The 17067-nt window shown below is 39.8% G+C and overlaps 1 protein-coding gene across 1 annotated transcript in view; it reads right to left on the reverse strand.

The window, feature by feature from the left end:
- Positions 1-9315: 9315 nt before the first annotated feature.
- Positions 9316-17067, reverse strand: part of AHNAK (AHNAK nucleoprotein) — a 53685-nt gene continuing 45933 nt past the window's right edge. The window contains exon 9 of the mRNA XM_063438620.1: positions 9316-16931. Coding sequence (XP_063294690.1) covers positions 9885-16931 — 7047 coding nt within the window. The 3' untranslated portion in view covers positions 9316-9884. The remainder of the gene's footprint in view (positions 16932-17067) is intronic.

Raw genomic sequence — 17067 nt, forward strand, 5'->3', positions numbered from 1 at the left:
ACCCTTGGGACACCAGTTTTGGCGCCAGGAGCAGCCGGATCAGTGGGCTACGAGTGCAGACTCAAGTTATAACCTGGGGCCAGTGGAGTAATCATCTCATCGTTCTTTTACGCTTGGCCTGGAAGTCTGGGATTCTGGCTACATTTACACATATTTTCTCTGCAGTAGGCTGACTTTTCTCTATCTGAAGCTGGTAGACACACCAATTATAGTAGGGTTGTTTCTGTTTGTTATATTTCTTTGAGCCATTTTGTTTCCTTTAACCCCTTCAGGACGGAGTCAATAGTGCACGTTCTGATCAAAACAAAATGTAAACAAAAACTGGAATTTGCGCTATATGTCTGTTCACCCGTAGTTCCCCTCTTTCAAATTATATGCACCCACACTTATTATATATCATTTTGTTCAGGAGAAACAGGGCTTTAATCTATCATTAACTATTCATATATGGAACATAATTTATTATGAATAAAATAAAAAAAAAGGTGAGAAAATAAGATTTTTTTTTACATTTGTATTTCCGTCTGCCATTTTAGCTGTGAATGTCATAATACTGTTACGTTTTACTGCAAAAAAATGCACATATTTGTAATCAGCGATGTCTCACGAGTACAACAGTACCCCCCATTAACAGGTTTTATGGTGTTTTGGAAAGTTACAGGGTCAAATATAGAACGTTCCATTTTCAAATTGAAATTTTCCAGATTAGTAATGTTACCTTTGAGACGGTGTGGTAGCCCAGGAAAGAGAATTACCCCCATAATGGCATACCATTTGAAAAATTAGACAAGCCAAGGTATTGAAAGTGGGGTATGTTTAGTCTTTTTTAGTAGCCACTTAGTCACAAACACTGGCCAAAATTAGCGTTCATATTTGTTTTTGTGTGAAAAAAGCAAAAAACTAATATTTGGCCAGTGTTTGTGACTAAGTGGCTACTAAGAAAGACTGGACATACCCCACTTGCAATACCTCGGGTTGTCTACTTTTGCAAATGGTATGCCATCATGGGGGTAATTCTCATTCCTGGGCTACCATACGCTCTCAAAGGCAACATAACCAATCTGGCAAATTTCAATGTGAAAAAAATGAAATGCAAGCCTTATATGTGACTCTCTAACTTTCCAAAACACCATAAAACCTGTACATGGGGGGTACTGTTATTCTCGGGAGACTTCACTAAACACAAATATTAGTGTTTTAAAACCGTAAAACATATTACAACAATAATATAGACCATAAAAGTGCCGTTCGCTTGTAAAAAATGCGAAAAACTTCACTTTTACTTAAAATATCATTGTTGTAATACAATTTACCAGTTTGAAACACTAATATTTGAGTTCAGTGAAGTCTCCCGAGTAAAACAGTACCCCCTATGTACAGATTTTATGGTGTCTTGGAGAGTTACAGGGTCAAATATAGTGCTTGCGAATTAAATTCTCTGCACTTTCTCCCTGTGTTGTCAGGCATGTCAATCAAATTTTAATTGATCAAATCACATAATTACGTTAAAAGATTATTTAAATATACACGTAGAATTTTAATATATATGCATTTATAGGTATTTAAATTCTACGTGTATACTAATGTAATCTTTTATGTAATTATATGTATTTATCTATATATATATATATATATATATATATATATTTGCGGTTATTTGTATTTTATACATAGATATATATAGAATGTCATTCTAAGTGTATTTTGTTACCGATATATATATTAATAACAAAATACAGTTAGAATGAAATTACATATGCATATATAATTTATATTACATTTTGTTTCAATATTTTATTTATTTATTTTATTATTTTATTTATTTATTATTTTAATTATACGTATTTATATATAATATATATGTACATCTATTATATATATAATATATATACATATTATATATATGTAACGTCATTCTAAGTGTATTTTAATATTAATTTATATACTTATATTAATATTAAAATACACTTTGCATGACGTTACATATATATAATATGTATATATATTATATATATAATATATATACATATTATATATATATATATTAAAATATATTTAATTTATTTTTAAACATGTTTATTTTTATTTTTTTACACCTCCTACCAGCAGGGGGACTGTCTGATATTTCAAACAGTCCCCCTGCTGGCAGATCCATAGCCAGCTATAGGGGGCCATGTGATCGCTCTTTGAGAGCGATCACATGGCCCCCGGGGGCCTCATTTGCCGGAGGGGGGCTGCCTGGGCTGTCAGGCAGCCTCCCAGAAGAGGATCGCGGCGGAGGTGAGTAGTTGCTGGCTCCTGGGGGCTTAAACCGTTACGGCGTTCCATGCCGCCGCAACGGCTTTAAAGCCCATTTAAAGCGCGACGGCATGGAACGCCGTAACGGCGTTAATCTTTGTATTACTGTGCCCAGATCAGTCTTTAAATGTTCTATATTGCAATTCTTTTTTCTCAAATCCCATGGCAACATTCTTTGCCTGAATATTTCGGCTTCTGAAATCTCCCTCTATGCTTAAAGGGACACTGTAGTCACCAGAACAACTACAGCTTATTGCATTTGTTCTGGTGTATAGAATCATTACCTTCAGGCTTTTTGATGTAAACACTGTCTTTTCAGAGAAAATGCACTGTTTACATTACAGCCTAGTGATAACTTCACTGGCCACTCCTCAGATGGCTGTTAGAGATCCTTCCTGGGTCATGGTTGCCTAAAATGCATCCAAACATCCAATATCTCCTCCCTCTGCATGCAGACACTGAACTTTCCTCATAGAGATTCATTGATTCAATTCAGCTCTTTGAGGAGATGCTGATTGGCCAGGGCTGTGTTTGAATTGTGCTGGCTCTGCCCCTGATCTGCCTCTTTGTCAGTCACAGCCAATCCTTTGGGGAAGCATTGTGATTGGCTCAGGTCACCCCTTCTGATGATAGTAAAAATAGAAAATGAATCCAGGCACTCCAAATGAATTCCAAGAAAAAGGCAATTTATCGGAACCAGCAGCTACAAAGCGACGTTTCAACCCCTAAGGGTCTTTATCAGCTTGATAAAGACCCTTAGGGGTTGAAACGTCGCTTTGTAGCTGCTGGTTCCAATAAATTGCCTTTTTCTTGGAATTCATTTGGAGTGCCTGGATTCATTTTCCATTTTTACTATTATATTTGGTCCATTTTGGTACTGGGACATATCCAGTGAAGCACCCTGGATTCCTTGGCAAGGGGTGGAGTGCACTTCCATCAATTTTCTACCCCTTCTGATGATGTCAGCAGGCAGTGGGCAGGTCTAAAGGAAACAGGGACAAACTATGCAGCTGCAGACTTGAATACAAGTAAGACTTTACTTTATTTTTAGAGGCATGAGGGGACCAGGGTGGCTAGATGGTGGTTTTAATCCTATAGGGTCAGGAATACAGGTTTGTGTTCCAGACCCTATAGTGCTCCTTTAATATTTAGGCACTGATTTCTTTATCACTCTGCTTTTATTTTGAATTGTATAGTCAGGTTTACGGAGCATAAATTTGAAGCTACCTTTATTTTGTTTATTGTTTAATCTGGTGTCATCTACCTATATTTAAAACAAATGGTTTATTTTACAGAAGTGTTATTGCAATCTTGATACCACAATAAAGCAGATTGACAAAAGAAAATAAAACGTTTATTTTTCAGAGCTGCTCATCAACTGCAATCATAAATGACAGACAGAGGCTGCCCAAAGAAGTTTAATTCATGAACAATATGTGCAAATATGTGACTAAACCCACCTACTTCCCAAAACAGTTTTTTGATCTCCAACATTGTGCAAATTATACCAGTTTTAGTCTCATAAAGCTTTTATTCCAGCACTATAATGCTCTTCCTGTTTAAATATATTTGATAAATGTAACATAAACACTATTGCAAACTACATTTATTTTCCAGAATTCAGTTGTACCCTTATGACAAATGTTATGAATCAGCTTTGTGACTGAATTTATAAATAGAACAGAGTTAAAATGTTTTCTGATGTAGAGAGTGGGGCACTTTAAAGGGACACTATAGGTACCTAGACCACTTCAACTTATTGAAGTGGTCTGGGTGCAGTGTCCCTAGTTCCAGAGAAACTGCAAGGTTTACATTGCAGCTCTAAGTCTGCCTCGGGGCGCTTCCTGGATCAAAAGGGACCTTTGGTCTGGTATCTGACGCTGGACGTCCTCACACTCTGCATGAGGACAACCAGGTAAAAGGAGGAGGCAGAGCCGTGATCCAACACCGAGGGACATCGGCGCAGGGATATGGTTTCGTCAGTGGCGTACACACAACCCATGGGGCCCCGGTGCGAAAACTTATCCGTGGGCCCCCCCCCCCGCGCGCTTACTCTGCGCGGGCTGGGGCCGCAACACATGGCGGCGGGCACCTGGTCGCAGGGCTGCGACCCCTGCGACCACGTTATGTACGCCAGTGCATGCATAAACACATACACTTAAAGGACCACTACAGACACCCAGATCACATCAGCTCAATGAAGTGGTCTGGGTGCCAGGTCTCTCTAGTTTTAACCCTGCAGCTGAAAACATAGCAGTTTCAGAGAAACTGCTATGTTTCACTGAGGGTTAATCCAGCCTCTAGAGGCTGTCTCATTGACAGCCGCTAGAGGATTTTCTGCGTTTCTCACTGTGAAAATCACAGTGAGAAGACGCTGAACGTCCATAGGAAAGCATTGAGTAATGCTTTCCTATGGGCGGTTTGAATGCGCGCGTGGCTCTTGCCACGCATGCGCATTCGGAGCTGAGAGGCGGATCGGGGCGGAGAGATCCCCAGCGCCAAGGGAGTCCGGCGCTGGAGAAAGGTAAGTGCTTAAGACACACACGCACACATTAACTGACAGACACACACTCAGTGACAAACATACATACACATTCACTAACAGACACACACTCTAACACTAACACGCACACTCCAACACACACTCTAATACTAACACACACACACACTCTAACACTAAGACAAACACTCTAACACTTACACACACACACTCTAACACACTCACACACACACACACACTCACTAACATACACTCACACACACACTAACACACACTCACACACACTCACTAACATACACTCTCACACACACACTAACACACACTCACACTAACACACTCACACACACACTCACACTAACATACACTCACACTAACATACACTCACACTAACATACACTCACACTAACACACACTCACACTAACGAACATACACTAACACACTCACACACTAACACACACTCACTAACACACACTCACTAACATACACTCACTAACATACACTCACTAACATACACTCACTAACACACACTCACTAACACACTAACTAACATACACTCACTAACATACACTCACACTAACATACACTCACACTAACATACACTCACACTAACATACACTCACACTAACACACACTCACACTAACACACACTCACACTAACACACACTCAATAACACACACTCACTAACACACACTCACTAACACACACTCACTAACATACACTCACACTAACACACACTCACACTAACACACACTCACACTAACACACACTCACTAACATACACTCACACTAACACACACTCACTAACACACACTCACTAACATACACTCACTAACATACACTCACTAACATACACTCACTAACATACACTCTCACACACACACGTTTTTTTTTCTATTTAATCCCCCCAGCCTCCTTACCTGTGGGAGAGCTGAGGGGATTCCCTGGGGTCCAGTGGTGTCACCCGGCGGGCAGTCAGGCTGGCGGGCGCGCGAGGGAGCACTCTCCCCTGAGTGCTCCCTCTTCAGCTCCCTCGCGCGCCGCGTACTGATGCCGGAGCCGGAAGATGACGTCATCTTCCGGCTCCGGTTTCAGTGCGGTGCGCGAGGGAGCTGAAGAGGGAGCACTCAGGGGAGAGTGCTCCCTCGCGCGCCCGCCAGCCTGACTGCCCGCCGGGTGTAAGCAGGGCCAGCCTCGGGGGGCCCGGAGGTGGCCGGCTCCTGGGCCCCCCAGGAGAAGAGGCTGGCCCAGTGAGTACATACCTGGGTCGCAGGGCGGCCGGGCCCCCTGGTGGGCCGGGCCCGGTCGCAGCCGCGACCCCTGCGACCCCGGTATGTACGCCACTGGGTTTCGTAAATAAAGGCTTTTTAACCCTTTATTCACCGGGGGGAGGGAGGAGTCACTATAGTTAGGATAGCTATCAGTTCTCCATTTTCTTTTACATTTATATTTAAGATGAAGTAAATGATATAATGTGCTCACAGAAGGCAAATCCAGAGTAAACATTGTTAATGAAAAGTGGAAATAGCATTGTTTAATAGCTCCTCTTCTCTGTGTGCGGACTGCCAGATGCATATGACAGAGCTTATATCAATGATTGACAGGAGGCTAATATGGAGCCATCCTGTTGTAGGATAAAGAGGTGTGGATTTCTAAATTGCATATTATTTTTCACAAAAACAAATTTGTCGTCACCAACGTGTTTGTGTATAGATCATGCTCTTGCAGTCTCACTGCTTAATTATTTTCCATTTAGGAGTTAAATCACTTTTGTTTCTGTTTATGCATCACTAACCACACCTCTCCTAGCTGTGACTGACAAAGCCTGCTTGGGAAAAAAATTGTTTAATTTTCAGAGTGTTTGGTTTTTGTAATTTCATACATAGTGTTCCAGAAATCTAAAAACACACAGAGCACTCCAATAAGCAAAGTTTGCCCATTCATAAATGCAGATGTAATTCAGGAAATAATGGGTGAACGCCAAAAGACTGCCAGGTGTGTTTTGGACTATAGGCAGCCCTTACTCATTCAACTTTTTTTAATTTAATTTTCTTTTTTTATCAGAAATGTTTTATGTTAGACGTTTTTCCATTTGGAGCACTTTTGTTTGTTTTTTTTTGTTTTGTTATTTCTAACCAGTAAATCTTGCACTAATGTAAGTGCCATGCCAAAAGCATGCCAAAAGCATGAGTTGGTGTTTGATGTGTGTTGATATATGTTGAGTTGTTTTTTGTAAACCTTGGGATGACATTTATTGTGATCTTTGATCTTGCACCAGGCCTAGACCATAAAACATCTAGATAGCCAGCTGGACACAAGGAATTGCATAGAGTGGGCAATAAACTGCCAGACCAACCCCCTCTGATCCCCCTCCCAGGGGTCTGCCCACTGAGAAACAACTAGTTTATGTATATAATGAGGGTGCTGGACTATCCAGGGAGTTCATTTTTTTTTGGTCAGCAACTTCTAGGAGACCTATACCATCTAAGACTCCCACAAGAATTCTATATGGGGTAAATATATGTAAGGAATTTCTTGTGTTTTCTCCTATTTTATTTTATGTACTGTTTTGCAATTTGTTATCTGTATGTCATCTATTTCTGTATTTTGTACTCAGCACTGTGAATCTTTTTTGTCAGATTAAATGTTTACTTAATCAGCTTGTGTCTCTGTTCTCTATGAGCTTCACTCCCCAGAGGAAAGCTCAGGTAAACACGTTACCAAAAAGGGTTAATTATATGTGTTTGATCAGTAAAAGTAGAACTGTGATTCTATAATTCTCCTGTGTGTGGGGTAACCTAAGACGCCCGGGTTTAAAGTCTTGGTGGTGGCAGTAAAGTGTGTACTAGGGAGTTAGTGTAGAAGGGATTGCAGGGGTTAATTGAGTGGTTGCTGGGACTAGCAACAGGTAACCAGGGGTCTGGTGTCATTTACCCTGCCACTTCCGCACTCTCCCCACTGTCTCGGCTGGGCCTATAGCCCACGCTCGTGACAGTAAGTTTAATGGAAAGTGAAAACTAATGAATATACTTTATACAATTTTAAAATATCTATTACACATTGCAAAGGGGTGAGCTGATGGGTGCACAGAATGCAGTGCCCTAGGCACATAACCTTTGGAGGCAGATGTCTACAACTCATGTGGATTATCTTTACAGGTGCTCACCCAACTTGTTTTTTATAAAAACACTTTAAGCACCACAGCCATTACAGACCACTGTAGTGGTAATGGTGCCAGAAGAGCACTAGCACCCTTCCAGAGTAAGTCGTCAAACTGTTCGATTTGACAGCATACTTGGATTCCACAGTGTTCTCATTGCTGCCTCTAGGGTACCGAAATCTCCTTCATTCAGCAACTGAAAAGGAGATGGTGGGTTCAGGGAGGAACGCAGGTAAGTTATAAACCTGTTTATAAACTATTTGAATACATACTCTGGGAGGGTGCTAGGGCACCCCTTGCATCCCAGACCAACTTGTGATGCACGTAAAGAAACCTTTTCCTACAGCCACGGGAATTGACAAAGTTGGTGGCAGAAACTCCGCCTTTTGTCAACTTGTGCTTACTCAACAATAAAAGAAGCCCTTAATTTGTCTTATCTTCTTGGTGATGATGTTGACAATGAATTTGGATTTTTTGCAAACCATCCCCAACATGCACATTTGAAGTTCTCTTCATTAGGTCAATGGTAATATTGCCCGGTCTGAATGACAACATAAAAATGACACAGACACTGTTGTAAAGGTTAGAAGCTTTATTTTGTTTAAAACAATCCACCATCACACACTCCTTAATGAATTGCCATTAAAGTGCTTACAGATTTTGAAGTTAAAACCATTGTTTTTCTTGTTTTTATTTTTATTTTATTTTTTTTTACCAGAAATAGAAGCACAGTTTATTATCTTCCCCACAAAAAAACTATAATAAAAAAACAAAACAAAAACAAATAAACAAGCACAGTTTGATTATGACAATGATAAGAAAATCTTATTGTACATATAAGAAATGCACTGAACCAAGGGGGATAGTGGAAGAGGTACAGCAAAGTAGATCTAGAAGTTTACTTTTTAGGAGGAAAGGAATATATAAAAAAAATGTCACAACTTATTTTTTTCAATTTTTTTTTTTTGTAGTCACTAGTACCAGATTTTAAAAAAAAAAATAGACCAAATTCTATGATATTTGGGATTGAACCGGTTACTAGCTTGGCTCTATTAGTTGACCAGACATTCCTTGCATTACGGAATATTTATTTGCAGAATTAAAAGGTGTTGTCTGGTGACATCATTATAAATTCATATAAATTCAAAAAAAACATTTTTTATATACACATGTACACATATGCGATTACTTCATGGTCAACATTCTGATTTGCAGTTTCACGTCTTTCAGGTTATGTCTATGTTACAAGGAAAACTAAAAGTGTCAAAGAGGGGAAAATGCAAATAAGACATAACGCAAGAAGCAAAGGGTTAGAAATATATATATATATATATATATATATATATATAAACAATATATATATTTTATTTCAAAAATCTGAATAGTGGGAGGTGGATGTTTAATAATCGGAAAAAAAAATATTTACACAAAGTTTCAAACTGGTACAGTTGTTTTACAATAACTACAGCTGCTGAGTTACAATCATATTTGCCATAAGAATCCCCCTTAATGCCAACTTCCCACTGGTTCAATGCACTTTACAGTATCTTTAATAAACCAAGTTGCATTTGTAAAGCCCCACAAGAGAAAAAATAAAGCTGTAAGCAAGTTAACAAAAATATATGGAAAAATATATTTCCATGTACAACCATTATATCAAAATAGATAATTAAGCCACTACCATGCCAGAAATACATTTTTAAGTCTCACTGGCAGGGAAGGGGTTAAGGTGTGCATGGAATTTGACAGTTGAAGATTGATATATATATATATATATATATATATATATCGTTTCCTCTCAAAGTACTGTATCTCTACTTTTCTGCCAAGAACCTTAGAATCATATAAATGTTGCAAAAATGTATGTACAAACACACAATTATATATATGTATTTACATGCTCGGGATCATAAAAAAGGGGAACAATCTACTCTTTCTTTTTGGCAACAGTCAGCTCTACCTTGGGCAACCGCAAACCTGCCTTTGTGGCACTGTCATTGCTTGAGGAGGAGGACACTCTAGATTTACGGGAGGACAGAGATGCCCCACTCCCCTGAACGTTTTCATCATCACTTAACGTGACCTCATAAGAACCCTTTGACTTAGATCCTATACCACCAAAAGTGCCAAACTTGATCTTTGAATGCTTGCCCTTCTTTTTGCCACCCTCTACAGACACACCACCTTCTGCCTCTAGAGTTCCACTTGGTGACGACTGAGTAGAACCATCCATCTCTTCACTAAGGGAGGAAGACCTATGTCTTGACTTACTGCTGGTAAACAATGAAAATTCATACTTTGCAGGGGGCACACTAACTCCACTTTCTACCTCTAACCCAGAAGACCCTACAGCACCTTCAGCCGATCCCAAACTAGCCTTTGAGCTTTTCAAATCACCCTTTGACCCAGTTATGGAAACATCTGTGAGACTGGAATCATTTTTACCCTTTGCTTTTGAGAAGTTGAACTTTGGCATTTTTATCTTTGACTTTTTGATTTTAATGTCACCTTCTCCTAGTTCTAAATCAGCTTGACTAGATGTCCCTAAGCTTACATTGGCCTTTGGAAAATCAACATCAACTCCTACCTCCCTCCCAGTGAGTTCAGGTCCAGAACTTGTAAATTTAGGCATCATAAGTCTGGGAAAAGTAACTATTCCAACAGGGTCTCCAATGTATCTCTGTGTGCTACTGACATTTACTCCTACTCCAGAAAGGCCTGATGTTATGTTTGGTCCTGCTATCCTTAAACCTTCCGACCCTTTAAATTGCACTCCACCCATTACATTGCCAGAGAGATCGCTTTTCACTTGTACACCTTGTAAATCTGTAGAAGGTTTCTCCACACCAAATTTAAATCCGTCAACATTTCCCATTGCATCTCCTTTTGGAACATTAATGGTAAAATCACTATCCTGTCCTTTCACACGTACATTTGGAATTTCCATTTTGGCATCAGGTCGTTCCACCTTTGGCCCAGAAAGAGAAACACTGCCACTAAGTAAATTGTCAGGACCATGCAAACTTGGACCAGACAGTTCAACTTTGGGCACATTAACATTAGCATCTAAACCTCTCACACTAATTCCTGGAATCCCAACATCATATTTCTCTCCTTTGAAACCACTAGAAATGTCCATTTCACTTTTAATCTTTGGTCCCCTTAAATTCATATCAAAGTCAGAACCGGAAACTTTCGGAACAGATAAATCAACAGTAGGTATTTCAACAGTTGGAGCTTTTAAATTCCCAGATAGTTCAAGTTTACCATCAGTTCTACCCACAGAGGAGCCAGAGATCCCAAATGTAGGAACACCAAACTTGGGAATTTTTCCTTTGCCACTTGATCCTAAAATATCAACACTAGGGGCTTCAAAGTCTACATTTTCTTTCGGCCCTTTCAAGTTCACATCTACGTTTGGAACTGAAATCCCTGACATTGAACTGTCTACTGAAACACTGGGTGCTTTAAGATTAACATCTGTGGTACTGAGGGTAACATCCATACTAGGAGCATTCACATCTCCTGTAAGTTTTGGGCTAGAGAGGATGAGATCAGCTTCCGGCACCTTCGAGCCTGATAAACTGAACGTTGGTAGTTTAAATTTGGGTTTCTTTACTTTTATATCATGACCTTCAATCTCAACTCCACAAGAAGACAGATCACCCTCTGGTGTTTTTAGGTCACCCTCAATTTCTAGATCTGGAGTCTTTAAATCCGCTTTAGGACTTTGAAGGGATGCATCTCCTTTTAACTTTGGAGATTTTAGATCAAATTCTACATCAGGGAAATACATTTTTCCAAAAAGGGGTTTGCGGGTTTTTGGTGCCTTTGCACCAAGATCTGCAGCGCCACCTGAAAGGTTGACATCCAAATCAGGGGCATTCAGATTTAGGTCACTGTCTACATCTGATGTGCTAACATCAAACCCACCTTTTTTTCCCTTTATTTTAGGGCCACTCATATGTATTTTAGGCATTTTAAATTTACTTCTCTTCCCCTTACTTCCAATGTCTATGTCAGGAACCTCTGCATCTAATTCCACATCAGGAGTAGTGACATCCAATGACTGTGTTTTTACCTCTGCTTTAGGGGATTTCATGCCAAAGCCAAACTTAGATTTTTTCACTTTGGGCATTTTCAGATTACCGCCTTGGCCCTCAATTTCCATGTCTTGAGTTTTCAAGCTAATATCTGGAGTCTCAATATTCATATCAGGTTTCTTGATGTCAATATCTACATTTCCTTTCAAGTCTATATCTCCTAAGTTTGGACCTGAAAGATAGGCATCTCCCCTAACTTTGGGTCCCTTAAGATTAATGTCCATGCCTGGTAGGTTCACGTTTTTGGAAGGTATCTTGAATTTGGAACCTTTTACTTTTCCCTCTGGACCACTGATGTTCACTTCTGGGGATTCTAGATCTACCTTAGGACCAGTAATATCAAGGTCACCTTTGGAAAGTTTGACATCTAACTCTGGACCTTCCACTTTTGGTTCTGAGAAACCAAACTTGGACATTTTAAATTTAGGCATTTTTACTTCTGGCCCATCTACATCAAATCCTGGGCCCTTGATGTCAACCTTGGGACCAGATAGATCACCTTCTATCTTAGGACTAGAAACATCACCTTTCCAGTTGGGACCTTTCAAGTTCAAATCAAAATCAGGCACTGACACTTTAGGAAGATTTATTGAAGACATCTGAAATGAAGGACCTTTCATTTTGCCATCTATATCTATCTCTGAAGCACCAAGGTCAACCTCGGGCCCCTTGATGTCAACTTTAGGAGCTTTCAAATCTCCTTCCACCTTAGGGCCTTTCAAATTCAAATCAATATCAGGCATGGATACTTTAGGCAGATCCATTGGTGGCATCTTGAATTTCGAACCCTTCACTTTTCCATCTATATCTACATCTGGAGCATTAATATCAAACTCCGGTCCCTTGATGTCAACTTTGGGGCCTTTCAAATCTCCTTCCACTTTAGGACCTTTTAGGTGAATATCTGGCATGGACATTTTTGGTAAATTGGCATTTATTGAGGGCATCTTAAATTTGGGACCTTTCACTTTCCCTTCTGGACATCCAATGTCTATATCTGGTACTTCAACATCTACTTTTGGACCAGATATATCAAGATCAACTTTTGGCAAGTTTACATCAATGTCTGGTCCCTCAAGCTTTGTGCCTGATATACCAAAATTAGGTAAATTGAATTTGGGCATTTTAAATTTCCCCTTGCCTTCAATATCTACATCTGGAGCTTCAAGATCAACTTCTGGCCCCTTGATGTCAACTTTGGGACATTTTATGTCCCCTTCCAATTTAGGACCCTTTAGGTTAAGGTCAATGTCAGGCATGGACACTTTAGGGAAATTAATTGATGGCATGTTGAATTTAGAACCCTTCACTTTTCCATCTAGATCTACATCTGGAGCACCAAGGTTAACCTCTGGCCCCTTAATGTCAACTTTAGGACCTTTCAAATCCCCTTCTACTTTAGGGCCTTTTAGATTCCAATCCATATCAGGCATGGACACTTTAGGCATCTTGAATTTGGGACCCTTCACTTTTCCATCAATATCTACATCTGGAGCATCAAGATCAACTTCTGTCCCCTTAATGTCAACTTTAGGACCTTTCAAATCCCCTTCTACTTTAGGGCCTTTTAGATTCCAATCCATATCAGGCATGGACACTTTAGGCATCTTGAATTTGAGACCCTTCACTTTTCCATCAATATCTACATCTGGAGCATCAAGATCAACTTCTGGCCCCTTAATGTCAACTTTAGGACCTTTTAAATCCCCTTCTACTTTAGGGCCTTTCAGATTCCAATCCATATCAGGCATGGACACTTTAGGCATCTTGAATTTGGGACCCTTCACTTTTCCATCAATATCTACATCTGGAGCATCAAAATCAACCTCTGGCCCCTTAATGTCAACTTTAGGACCTTTCAAATCCCCTTCTACTTTAGGGCCTTTCAGATTCAAATCAATATCAGGCATGGACACTTTAGGCATCTTGAATTTGGGACCCTTCACTTTTCCATCAATATCTACATCTGGCACATCAAGATCAACCGCTGGCCCCTTAATGTCAACTTTAGGACCTTTCAAATCCCCTTCTACTTTAGGGCCTTTCAGATTCCAATCCATATCAGGCATGGACACTGTAGGAAGATGCATTGATGGCATCGTTGGCATCTTGAATTTGGGACCCTTCACCTTTCCATCTATATCTACATCTGGAGCATCAAAATCAACCTCTGGCCCCTTAATGTCAACTTTAGGACCTTTCCAATCCCCTTCTACTTTAGGGCCTTTCAGATTAAAATCAATATCAGGCATGGACACTTTAGGCATCTTGAATTTGGGACCCTTCACTTTCCCTTCTGGACATTCAATATCTATATCTGGTACCTCAACATCTAGTTTAGGACCAGATGCATCAATTTCTCCTTGTGGCAATTTTACATCAATATCTGGAGTTTCAAATTTGGAAGCAGAAATTCCAAATTTTGGTAGGCTGAATTTTGGCATCTTTATTTTCCCTTTCACATCAGGGCCTTCTAAATCAGTATCGGGAGTCTCTATATGTACACTTGGTGCAATTACATCAACCTTTGGCCCTTTTAATTCTCCTTCAATATTCGGAACTGTAACATCCATGTCTCCCTTTAACTTTGGCCCTTTTACATTTAATTCAACATCAGGCACAGAAACCTTTGGACTTGTTATGCTTAATGAGGGCATTTTGAATTTAGGACTTTTCCCTTTTGCTTCTAGGGAAGGAATATTCACATCAGGTCCACTGACATCAATGTCTGCTTTAGGAAGTTTCACATCTGCAGTTGATGTCTGTGCCTTAGAACCTGAGAAGTTGAACTTGGGCATCTTAAATCTGGATTTTTTAACCTTTGCTTCTGGAACATCGATGCCTACCTTTGGGCCACTAATATCCAAATCAGGACTTTTGAGGCTACCACCCTTTGAAAGTGATGCATCAAAGTCACCCTTAACTTTAGGTCCTTTAAGATGCAGGTCAGCATCTGGCATGGAAATGGTGGGTTTTGAAAAACCCCATGAGGGTAACTTAAATCTGGAGCCTTTTAATTTTCCTTCTGGCAAATCAACTGAAAGACTAGGACTTGGAATTTCAATATCAGGGCTTTTCACATCAAATTCAGGTGTTTTTAAATCCCCTTCTAAATTTACTTCAGGTGTACTCAAGTCAACTTTCAGCTTGGGACTTTTAAAATTCATATCACTGTCTAGCATAGATACTTTAGGTTGGTTTACATTCACTGATGGTAATTTGAATTTGGATCCTTTCAATTTACCTTCAGGGCCCTCTATGTCCAACTCTGGTGTTTTCAGGTCTACAGTAGGTCCTGAGATATCAATATCTCCTTGTGGAAGTTTAATGTCTACATCTGTACCGTCCAATTTTGGGCTAGAGAAACCAAACTTGGGCAACTTAAATTTAGGCATTTTCAGTTTTCCTTCTGGACCTTCAACATCAATTTGTGGCACTTCTAGATCCAAATTTGGGCTTTTCATATCAATTTTGGGACCTTTTAAATCTCCTTCAACTTTTGGAATTGATAGATCAGCTCCACCCTTCCAATTTGGACCTTTCAGATTTAAGTCTATGTCAGGCATGGACATTTTATTCAAATTTACATTCACTGAGGGCATCTTCAATTTAGGCCCCTTTATTTTACCTTCTGGTCCATCAATGTCTAAATCTGGAGTTTCAATGTCTATATTTGTACCAGAAATATCAAGATCACCTTTTGAAAGATTCACTGCCACATCTGAACCTTCCATTTTGGATCCTGAATATCCAAACTTTGGCATTTTAAATTTAGGCATTTTTATTTTTCCTTCGGCCACTTCCAAATCAACATCTGGTGGTTCAAGGTCCATTTGTGGACCTTTCATTTCAATTTCTGGCTTTTTAAATTCTCCTTCTACTTTGGGGAGACACATATCTACATCCCCTTTCCAATTAGGGCCTTTCAGATTTAAATCTATATCAGGCATGGACACTTTAGGCATTGATGGCATTGTTGGCATCTTGAATTTGGGACCCTTCACCTTTCCATCTATATCTACATCTGGAGCATCAAAATCAACCTCTGGCCCCTTAATGTCAACTTTAGGACCTTTCAAATCCCCTTCTACTTTACGGCCTTTCAGATTCCAATCCATATCAGGCATGGATACTGTAGGAAGATGCATTGATGGCATTGTTGGCATCTTGAATTTGTGACCCTTCACTTTTCCATCTATATCTACATCTGGAGCATCAAAATCAACCTCTGGCCCCTTAATGTCAACTTTAGGACCTTTCAAATCCCCTTCTACTTTAGGGCCTTTCAGATTCAAATCCATATCAGGCATGGACACTTTAGGCATCTTGAATTTGGGACCCTTCACTTTTCCATCAATATCTACATCTGGCACATCAAGATCAACCGCTGGCCCCTTAATGTCAACTTTAGGACCTTTCAAATCCCCTTCTACTTTAGGGCCTTTCAGATTCCAATCCATATCAGGCATGGACACTTTAGGAAAATGCATTGTTGGCATCGTTGGCATCTTGAATTTGGGACCCTTCACCTTTCCATCTATATCTACATCTGGAGCATCAAAATCAACCTCTGGCCCCTTAATGTCAACTTTAGGACCTTTCAAATCCCCTTCTACTTTAGGGCCTTTCAGATTCAAATCAATATCAGGCATGGACAATTTAGGCATCTTGAATTTGGGACCCTTCACTTTTCCATCAATATCTACATCTGGCACATCAAGATCAACCTCTGGCCCCTTAATGTCAACTTTAGGACCTTTCAAATCCCCTTCTACTTTAGGGCCTTTCAGATTCCAATCCATATCAGGCATGGACACTGTAGGAAAATGCATTGATGGCATCGTTGGCATCTTGAATTTGGGACCCTTCACCTTTCCATCTATATCTACATCTGGAGCATCAAAATCAACCTCTGGCCCCTTAATGTCAACTTTAGGACCTTTCAAATCCCCTTCTACTTTAGGGCCTTTTAGATTCCAATCCATATCAGGCATGGACATTTTAGGC

This window comes from Pelobates fuscus, chromosome 12 (assembly GCF_036172605.1).
Source record: "Pelobates fuscus isolate aPelFus1 chromosome 12, aPelFus1.pri, whole genome shotgun sequence".
Lineage (NCBI taxonomy): Eukaryota > Metazoa > Chordata > Amphibia > Anura > Pelobatidae > Pelobates > Pelobates fuscus.